This window comes from Trichophyton rubrum, assembly GCF_000151425.1.
Source record: "Trichophyton rubrum CBS 118892 genomic scaffold supercont2.8, whole genome shotgun sequence".
In the NCBI taxonomy this organism is placed as follows: Eukaryota; Fungi; Ascomycota; class Eurotiomycetes; order Onygenales; family Arthrodermataceae; genus Trichophyton; species Trichophyton rubrum.
The window spans coordinates 606450-616778 of record NW_003456421.1 but is presented as its reverse complement, the minus strand read 5'-3'; the positions used below and the strand labels follow the sequence as shown (position 1 = coordinate 616778).

Sequence of the window (10329 nt, the reverse complement as noted above, 5' to 3'; positions counted from 1 at the left end):
CAGGGAAATATGCTTTGGATAGAGGATTCGTGCAAGACACGCTGTGAACAATATGGCAACACAATTGTACATCTAGCGAATGCTACCTCAATGAGCTTCTTCTCATTGCCAATCTGATCTGCAATTCCTCATACCATAGGCGAGGGAGAAGAGAAAACTGGCAGGATGAGACAACAAACAGATCATACTGGGCTGTCATGCGGAGCAATTCTGTGTAGCACAGGGTGCTGTAGAGGCCAATGCCCAAGGGAGATTCCGCCCGGAGATATGGGGAGCAGCGTAGACGTAAACCAATGCAAGGTGTTGAAGAACCATCTTAGCTATCAATGACAAACAAGTATAGGGCAGGTATCGCTTCGTGAGCAAGTAAGATTCAAGAGTTCAGGTAAATTGATCCGTTGCACACAATAGTTGACAACTCATAGCAATATAGAGTTTTCTAACTATGACAAACATGCATATGCTGAATTGGATAGAGGCAATGCAACAGACCAAACGGGCGCCGAGAAAGAGATCAGCTGAAAGAATGAGCCGGTAAATGCGCTGTATTCCGCACTGCAATGAAGGTATGAAGCCTGGGGAAGGTAGCGGGCAGACTGGGTCCATTCCACCCAAGAATGGCCCTCGCCTCATGTTGGCGAACAACACCTAGCTATTAAACGGTGCTTCCTTGGTTGGGCAGAAGTCCTGCTGGTAAAGGAGGGATTCTTTAGCCCAAACCAGTACTTGGGAGCAAAGAACATCAGGCCATCCCTACCCCCTTAACGGGGTACAAAGTCCCATCCAAAAAGCTCCAGGAACATTTCTAGAAACATTCGGTTGCAGAATGCAGTCTTCCTTCCCTTGCTTGAGAAGTACCTGTAAGACATCCTAAACCTCTAACCGGGTCATACACGTGTTTACATGGTGAGGCTGATAATTGCCCTTCAAACCGTGCTATAGCTCCGTGTGATCAACAGCTCATAGGAGGGCCATGGGTAGACAAGAGACAGCATCTCCTCGAGCACAGCACTTGGTATCTATGAGTGAACGAACACCACGGGTCTTTCGATTTGTCATATAGCAGCAGACGGACCGGGAACGGGAAGGCCATAAGTCTTCCGAACAGCTTCCGATCTCGGACATCCTTGGTTGTGAACAGCGCCCCATTCAACTAGGCCTGGCATCAACAGGTAAGGTGAGTGTTTTTCTTCGAGAAACAGCTGAATCGGGCGCCGCTGTCCCATGCGGAGCAACGTTCTCATCCTGCGCGCCCCTCGCCAACGACGCTTCACTTCTGGTGCTAGCACTGCCGTAGAAATCTATCCCCGTCATACTGAATGCCCTTCTGCGTCCACTTGCAGATTCAGAAAAGATGGGAATTGGCGCAACGGGTCGTCGTCTACCCCTGGCACGACCCCCAATGACAGGTATTTCGTATGTTGCTGCCCGCCAGATATAGAGGATGAGATCGTACACGAGGAAAAATAGAAACGGCCCCATCATCAGCGTGCCGAGAAGAACCTAGAGGTCACACATGCTCCGAGACAGCAGTCCGGGTTAGCGAGGGTTTCCTGATACGGTTATACGATGGGCTGGTCTACTGTGTCGATGTAGCGGGCGGACGGAGAGGGGGGGGGGGGGGGGGGGGAAAGGTGCATACAAAAAAACGGATCAGCCACCCCTCGAATGCGGTAAGCTCCTGCGGGAGAAGAGAGTACCAGGTCATCTTGTTCTCCTGTCCGGGCTTGCGTATCGTTGTAACTTGTGGAAAGCACGGCAGTCGGATAGCAGCGCCCAGGTTATGTATGTTCTGTCTACCTGCCGTGTTGTTTGTTGTACAAGGCTGGTCTGTCTGTCGGCGTATTATTATTTTGCCCAGGGAGACTCTCTCGAGAGCGGAGACATGGTCTTTTTAGCAGTCAGTGTAAGGCTCATGTTAGTTATCTACCGTGTCTCTGTCCACGTCCGTCCGCGACCAGCTGGGGCGCAGTGCAGAAGCAAAAGCAGAGCAAGCTCGACTCACCTGAAGACGGACTTTTCATGGAGTTAAGGACCGTTGCAGGGTTAAGGTTTAAGCCACAGTCACGTGGACAAGCCACATCCATGGCTGTGCGAGGGCAGCGAGATTTGTATACAAGAAGATGGACAGGGAGGGTGTGTAAGAGCAGTCGACCGTGTCCGACGTGGAGCAACGTGGAGCATGAGCGGGAAGAGTCGACGAAGGCTGAACAGCGGGAGACGGAAGAGTTGAAACAAGCCAAGAAGCGTAAAGGAGCGGTTCATCATATATTGTCATTATAAACGGAAAAGGTAGATAACAAGAACCCCAGATCTACATGTGCCACGCTTTACTCAAGAAACATAGAACCCATTACCCTGTATGTGCTGTGGATAAAAAGACACCCCTCCCCTCCAGATCGGAGAAACACCAAAAGGAAACACGGCGAGCCAAATAGTATCAACAACAGATTTCCCCAAGACAGACAAAAAAGGGGCGGAGTAGATAAAAAGGAGGGCGGCCAATGTAACAGAAACATCAAGTCTATAAAAACAAAAAGTGTGGATGGATGAATTGGCAGGATCGGGACGGAGATTAACGGTGGCCTCTGTACGGCGTGAAGCCGGATGGGCTGGGTTCTCGGGCCTCTGAGGTATGGGACTGCCACCGGTCGATGGATGCCATCTCAGCGTCATGTCTGAGGGGTGTGGTTTGGGCATGGGACAGGAGTCTGCGTTCACTTTCGTTGGGAGCCGTGTAGAACGAAGGCTCCTCGGGCTCATGCGGTTGGAAGGCCGGGTGGTCTGAAAGCTGCGGGACTCGGCCGTGAGTATGGCTTGGGAAGCTCATGCTGCCTCGAGCCTGTTGGCTATAAGTTGATGGAGTGGGCGATGATGCCCGCGAGGAGCTAGGAGAATCCCCCATGCCCATGAGGAAGCTCTTGGGCGTATGTGAGCGCTCAGTAAAGACGTCCTCTGGCCTGCCGTAGATGCCGCCGCCAAACTCGTCGCGGAAGTCCGGCCGATCCTTGAAGTAGGAGAAGTCAAGCTGGTTTTCAGCCACGACTTCAAAGGGTCTGTCGCGGGTGTGTTCAGACTTTCCGGGCCGGGTGGATGACATCCTGTGCATGGCTATGTCGGAATATTCGCCGGTTTCAGCGCCCAAGCCTTGACGGGACTGGTAGAATTTCTCCAGGGCACCGGCTGCCTTTGCGTGGACCATGGGGGTGGAAAGTGGTTTGTAGAGGGCAGGGTGGCCGAAACGAGAGCTGAGGCGTTCTACCATCTTCTTGGAGGATTTGCTGCTTGCCATAGCCTCGGGATCGGTGACTAGAGCGCGGCTGTAGTATTGCATTTTGTTGTCAAAGGTGACCCGGCAGTACCATTTGAATCCCAGCATGAGGAGAGGAAGCGGGGCAAGACAGTATACCATGGTCCAGGATCCTCGGGCCGTGACAATGAGGCCGGTGACAAAGTTGGAGAGGATGACGGCGAAGACAACGCGGTTGTAGATGACTCGCCAGTAACGCCCGCCAGATTCGGTCTTGGTGACGAAGATGTAGAGCAGGAGGTACTTCTTCAGCCACGAGTCGACGCCAAAATACAGGGCTGTCACGGGCAGGACGATGGGCTGTAGGGTGGAAAAGCAGAGAGCGGTGGTGACGTAGAAGAGGAAGTAGTTGTAGTAGCTGGCATAGTCGAATGGCGGAGGGGCAGTCCATTCGATATACTTGCGAGGGGTGGGACTGAAGAACTTGCGGGCAAAGAAGATCCAGACCATGTTGATCACCTGGACCAGGTCGACGGCAGCACCCAAGTTCCTCTGCAGCAGCCAATTGACCCAGAACGGCGCAACGTGGATGAGAGCAACGACGAAGCCCTGAAACGTGCCTCTGGCCTGGAGGGCCTTCCATGCATCCTCTCCGTTCTTGCTTGCATTGATGATGACAGCGAACAACTGCCAGACGCTGGAGAAGAGGGAGAAGACGACCAAGTTGTTGAAGACGAAAAAGGCGTAGAGACTGTGGATAACGTGCCTTTCACGGGCTGTCTTGGTTTTCTTGCCCGCCCTGATTGCAAGTCGTCGGAATATGATTGGCAGCACAATGTAGACCAACGAGAGAATTGCAGGTGAGGCGATACCCTGGACGGCAGCCCAGGTCTTTGGATTCCCGTTCAGCGAGGTCTGGAAGGCAGGCCAGACCTTACCGAGGTTTGACAAGTTGGTCAAGAAGATGGCGATCATGGCGTTGGGAACAATCCAGATGACGGTCAGGATAGTCGACCAAATGGCGTTCATGAAGCGTTTCCACTTGAGATTGCTCTTGGTTAGGGCGAGGTTGTCCCAGATGATGTCGTTGGGCCTTGGAGCAAGTCTGATTGTGGTCCCATGGGGGTGTTTGTTCCGCGCAGCAAAGGCAACGGCATGAGCGTCCTCGATGGTATCCCAGCTGGCAAATCCATAAGGCATGGCGTTTCGTTTATCAATGGACTCCCGAACATGTCTGATTTCCATTTCCAGCTGTCTGACTCTGTCGGTATAATAGTCAATGGCATCTACTGGTTCAGAGGTGGGGTGTCCACTATGGTCCTTCTTTGACGGTTTGCAAGTCGGACGGGTTGGAGGCAGGTTGTCTGGGTCCTTGAAGTATTTGGCGAGGACTTCTTCGAGCTTTCTGACCATGGCATCGTGCTCCTTTATCAGGCCCGGCAGCTCTCTCATGTTTCGGCCAATGGATGCTCTGGGGATGCTGGCAGTAGGGTTGACTTCATCGGTAAGCCGCAGCAGGCCTTCGTCCGTCCGATAGTTCTGCGGGATATGGGTGACCATGACCGTCCTGGCGTGCAGACTCTTCTGGTACTCGGGGCTCTGGAAGTAGCGAATACGCAGCCTATGGATGGCCCGGTAGTTGTGCCAGAGGAAGTACATGACGATGAAGTTGAAGGCCCAGGCGCAGGCAATATTCGACCAGAGTGGCTTGCCCCAGACCAACTCCGGGGTCATGAAGTCGAAGAGCGACTTGTCTTGGCCGATGGAGCGGACGCTGTAGTGGACGTTGACGGGTATCATGATGACACAGCCGACGATGCTCATGACGCAGAACATGTTTCTGCACATGCGGGTGAAACGCAGGAAGATGGTGGCATCCATGCCCATGCGGTCGACGAGCTCGTCTTCCTTGAGCTTGATGATGGGCGTTATCCAGGCGAAGATGCCCTTGCCCAGCGGCGGGGGCGCATGGGCTTTGTCTGCATGCTTGAGCTTGGGAGCGTAGACCACCGAGTTCCGCGGCCGGGCGAGCGAGAAGAGAAGGGCCAGGCCGGCAGTGATGCCGACAGAAGTGCCCAGCGAGACCCAGAAGGCATTGTAGTTGAGCTATTCACATCTTCTGGTTAGATATTACTTTATTTCTCTTTTTATTCTCTGTAATGGGGAGAGGTGGAAGGCCAACCTGGGAGGTGAAGGGATTTGAGATGAGCTTCAGGAACTCGTCGGCACCAGAAGGAGGACCATCACGCTGAGCGAGTCCCCCCATCGTCTCGGCGTCTCTGAGCAGAAGACGACGAGGACAGCAGCGTCAGTCACTGTCCGCTCCCGGCGAGGTCGTTGCTGGAGGCGAGGATAGAGATTCGGCGGATCTATGGGGTAGCAGGCATGAAGACTCGACCAGAGCAAAGAGAAAAAAAAAAAAAAAAAAAAAAAAAAAAAAAAAAAAAAAGAGCACAACACAAAGCCAGAAAAACAAAAACGAGTGACGTGAGAGCCGGAAGTCCCTAGACCAGCCAGGTCATTCTTGTAAGTCAGTCAGGCAGGCCAGTCAGCGAGGAGGGCGTAGCGAGGCAGCGCTGGCGGGTTGGAGGACTCTGGGTCGGTTTGGCAGCGGTGATGGGGAAAAGAAAACGAACGGTTTGGAACGAGAAGGGAACAAAACAAGAGCGACGACGAGATAAGATGAGATGAAACGAGGGGACGAGCAATAGCAGGCAGTGCTATTAGTTATGGCTATCTGGTCTATGTATACGCAGCAGCGAACTAGCAATCACCAGGTCAGGCCTAGACGCCAGCCATTGGCGAGGGAGCGAGGCAGAGGCAGAGGCAGAGGGCGCTGGCGGAGCTGATGATGAAGCTGAAAGAAAGAGAGAAAAAGCAAAGAAAGACAAGACAGACGAGGATCTGCTGATGGATTGCAGCTAACAATGCAGAGAAGATGACGATGAGAAGGAGAAGAAGAAGATGAAGAAGATGTTGAGTTGAAGATGCAGTTCTTATGGACGTTGATGTCTACGCCGTCTTCATCTACCGTCGACGTCTTTTGCTGGCTTTTTGCCTACTGCGTTCTGGCCCTTTTTAGCCGTTTTTGGGGACTCCACCGGCTGTCGGGCGAGCCTTGAGTCGAGAAGCAGAAGAAGAAGCAAAGAGAAGAGAGGAAAAGAGAGAGAAAGAGCAGGAAGAAAAGGCTGGTCGACGGTCGAGAGTTGCTGGTTGGCGGTCAAGTTGGCTGCCAGCGTCCCCTGGCTTGCTCCTGAGGCAGAGGGCTTTTCACCCCCGAGTCCTGCCTGAAGCCATCGCTGCCGGGAAAGAGACTCAGAAGACAGCAAGAAGCAATAAGCAGAGCAGAAGCAGAGGAAGCAGAGAGCAAGGAGTGCTGGCTGAGGCAGTGCTGGTCCGCCTGCAGGCCAGGCAGAGAGTAACAGCCGCCGATGGTCGCCACTACGACTGTGACTACGAGATGTCACTACCATCCTGCAGTCTTTGATAGCACGAGCAACAGTCAGTGCAATGCAAGAGTTGTCCCTGCAGTCGATGGATGATGATCTGCAGCTGCGTCATCAAAGCAGTCAAAAGTTGATGCTACACTGGCATCTCTCGGAGCAGCCCTTACCCAAGCGGTTATTTATAGAGATAATATATATGGAGAGACGGTGGGAACTCATGTCTCAGATGGAGACGCCTTTTCTCCACGGATAAAAGATAAATGGTTCATGCAGGGTTCGGCTTCCTTAAGGCATTGATATTAACCCTGGTAGATTAGACGCTTTACTATTTTAGTTGAGAGGTGGTAAAGTGGTAAGGTTAAGGTATATTTTTTTTTGCAGAAAGCTGGGGTAGTTAGTTACTGAGTGTTACAAAAGACTAGCTGTTTTAAAAATATGTACTCGGTAGAAGACTTTTGGCACACATTCGCTGTTTTCTTGTTTAGTTTTGCTCGTTTGTTTAACTCGTTTATTTCTGGTTGGTGGTGTTGAAGTCGTCAAAGGCAGTGTGCAGGCGCTGGGACATGGCCTTCTCGCCCTCGCGTACCCAGACACGGGGGTCAAAGTACTTCTTGTTAGGCTTGTCCTCGCCGTCAGGGTTGCCGACAGCGCTCATCAGGTAGTCCTTCTTGTTCAGGACATAGTCACGCACGCCGCTGAGGTAGGCATACTGCAGGTCGGTGTCCAGGTTGACCTTGACGACACCGTAGCTGATGGCCTCCTTGTACTCGGCCTTGGTGGAGCCGGAGCCGCCGTGGAAGACGAGGAAGACGGGCTTGTCCTTGTTGGAGCCGGTCTTCTCCTTGACGTGGGCCTGGTGCTTGGACAGGAGCTCGGGGTGAAGTCGGACGTTGCCGGGCTTGTAGACACCGTGGACGTTGCCGAAGCCAGCGGCAATGGAGAAGTAAGGGCTGATGGGGGAAAGAGTGTTGTAGATATTGAGGATGTCCTCGGGCTGGGTGTAGAGGGAGTTGTTGTCAACGTCCTCGTTGTTGACACCGTCCTCCTCGCCACCGGTGATGCCGATTTCCTGTCGTTCACGTTAGAACTATTAACAATGACAGCAGAACAAGAAGAACAGGACAAGACAAACTCACCATCTCGAGCCACTGCTTCATTGGGGCAGCACGCTTGAGGTACTTGGCAGTAGTTTCAATATTCCACTGGACCTCCTCCTCGGAGAGATCGATCATGTGGCTGGAGAAGAGGGGCTCGCCTTGCTTCTTGAAGTAGGCCTCGTCGGCATCCAGCATGCCGTCGAGCCATGGGAGCAGCTTCTTAGCACAGTGGTCGGTGTGCAGGACAACTGGGATGCCGTAGCTGGGGGCAATGGCGCGGATGTACTGGGCTCCTGCGATGGCTCCGGCAATAGAGGCTTCCTGGTTACCGTTGGCAACTCCCTGGATCCAAAATCGTTAGCCGTCACGGCCCCTCAAGGCCAAAACTGGCTATGTCTGCGAAGAGCTCACCTTTCCGGCAAAGTAGGCAGCACCGCCCTGGGACATCTGGAGAATCAGGGGGCAGTGCTTGTCACGGGCAGCCTCGAGAGCGGCCACGACCGTCGATGAGGAGGTCACATTCTACCCAACAGCAGCGTCAGCCATCGATCTCCTCTCCTTCATTTCCTCCTATCCACGGTATTATCACGCCTACTTACGACGGCGGGAATGGCAAAGGTGTGCTGCTGAGCGTACTCGAACAACCTGAGGACGTCGTCGCCGACAATAACGCCGGACTTGCGGGATAGAATCTCCTGGACACCCATTTTTGTAGTGATTTTTTCTTTTCTAACTAGAGGAGAACAGTCAGACTATCGGCCTCTTGAATCAATTGAGACGGTATATGAGAGAGAGAGAGAGAGCAGAATGCGAAAAGGCTGTTGTTGTTCGCTGCTCGTTCTTGTCGAAAACGAGGGATAAAAAAACCCCGCCACGGCAAACTGCGCTCTAAGCTAAGCAACCAACTAGCTATGGCGGGGCAAGGAGGGAGCAGCAGAACAAAGACGCGGGCAGGACAGCAGCTCGACGTACCTAAGAGACTGGCTTGCTTGCTTGCTTGCTTGCTTGCTTGCTTGCTTGCTTGCTTGCTTGCTGGGAGAATCAAGATGCGAAGAGCAGTGTTGAAAGTAGAGAGAGAGACAGCAAAGGGGAAAAAGGAGACGGAGTCGTTGATTTTATTCTGTCTCTCCTTGTTTTGATTTCGTCATGCCCGACAAGCAAAAAAGCCGACGGTTTTTCGTTCTCCCTCGCCGCAATTCCGAAATTCCCCGCGTCCTTCCCTCTTTTTTTCTTGCTATTATTATATTAATAGTGGTCTAACCGGCCGTTGCCATGGGCTTGCTGCTTGATGTTGATGTCGAACTCAAGAACTTGTCGACCGGCTCGGCTGGCGGGCCTCTACGTGCTCTACGTTTCTGCCTTTTGGCTGGGCTGTCAATCTAGCAACGGCATTGTGAACCGACGGTCGATTATATAGAGCGCCTCATCGGAATCAACACCGCCTAAGAGGGATACCTTCACGCCGGACACTGACCCTCCGGCCCCAACACACAAGGAGCGGCGGCGAAAGGGATCGAAGCCTGACGTCCTTTCCACCGTTCCCGCATCCCGTGGGTATATCGACACAGACCGAAGATAAGCGGCGGGAGGTCCTTTGGCGGGCTCGACCTGTGACGGGGCTGCTTCCTGGTTAAAGATTTAGATGGAGAGACAACCCCCCACAGATCCGCCGTGGGTGGGCTGGAGCAGCATCTGGGCCATTGGCACCCGTGATTGGCACTCCGTACCAGCCCTGAAACCGCTGAAAGTCCTGCAGTGATGTCAATAATAGAGTACCCTTACTTATGCAAGGCCAAGCTAGGAAACGTGGTGGTCACCATTTATTCACCATAGAATTTCCTGCATGGACGGCTTGCGTCCGAGGCTGTGATGGCAGGCCTGGACTACCAATTTTGTAGGCGGGGACCAAGTCAATGTGGCATCCTGTCTGGTCATTGTCACATCCTGCAGTTAGCAGACATCCCTCGCTGCTCAGTGGAATGAAAGCTCATCGGCTTCGTCGCTTCACCGTCGCTTCTTCGAGTTTGATATTCGAGAAGAACAGCTTCGAGATGCTGACTAAGATACACTGGCCAATAGCACTACAAAATTATACAGCCAATGAGCGGAGAGCCATTCTCAGTTAACCAATCATATCCACTTTATTGTGCTTATTAACCAAATTACATAAGTGGCCCGGCCCGAGATGACATGTCCATCACACAGACAGCAACGACATAGATATCCAGCTCGATATTGACATGTAGGAACAGCCGATATTCGACCATTCCTCCAAAGCCAGCTCAATAATTCCATATTACCGTCTCCAGACCCAATTCTTATATGACACACTCTCTGTATACCCATATCTCACCATTGCAATGGAAGCCAAAATACAGCGACGGCCAGCAGCCCTATCAACACTGCCACCGGAGATTATAACCATGATAACCAACCACCTCTCACCGGTTGATACGGCCTGCTTCGCACTATGTAACCATGCAACTCTTTTCGTCCTTGGCCGTGACGTGTGGGACACAGTGGACGCGTTTCCCAG

At 52.7% G+C, this 10329-nt stretch overlaps 3 protein-coding genes across 3 annotated transcripts; all 3 read right to left on the bottom strand.

Annotated features, from left to right (window-relative positions):
* Positions 1-2050: 2050 nt before the first annotated feature.
* On the bottom strand, positions 2051-5601 carry TERG_06746 (uncharacterized protein). The gene is made up of 2 exons (XM_003232706.2): positions 5433-5601; positions 2051-5356 (listed from the first exon to the last, which is right to left on the bottom strand). Exons 1-2 carry the CDS (start codon positions 5514-5516, stop codon positions 2576-2578), a joined length of 2865 nt encoding a protein of 954 aa, XP_003232754.1. The 5' UTR covers positions 5517-5601; the 3' UTR covers positions 2051-2575.
* Positions 5602-6273: 672 nt separating this feature from the next.
* TERG_06745 (uncharacterized protein) lies at positions 6274-6723 on the bottom strand (the record flags this gene model as incomplete). Its single annotated transcript, XM_003232705.2, has 1 exon — positions 6274-6723. The coding sequence occupies one exon, from the start codon at positions 6721-6723 to the stop codon at positions 6274-6276; it is 450 nt and encodes a 149-aa protein (XP_003232753.1).
* A 481-nt stretch (positions 6724-7204) lies between these two features.
* On the bottom strand, positions 7205-8500 carry TERG_06744 (fructose-bisphosphate aldolase 1; the record flags this gene model as incomplete). The annotated part of the gene is made up of 4 exons (XM_003232704.1): positions 7205-7765; positions 7833-8135; positions 8205-8315; positions 8393-8500. 4 exons carry the CDS (start codon positions 8498-8500, stop codon positions 7205-7207), a joined length of 1083 nt encoding a protein of 360 aa, XP_003232752.1.
* Positions 8501-10329: the final 1829 nt, after the last annotated feature.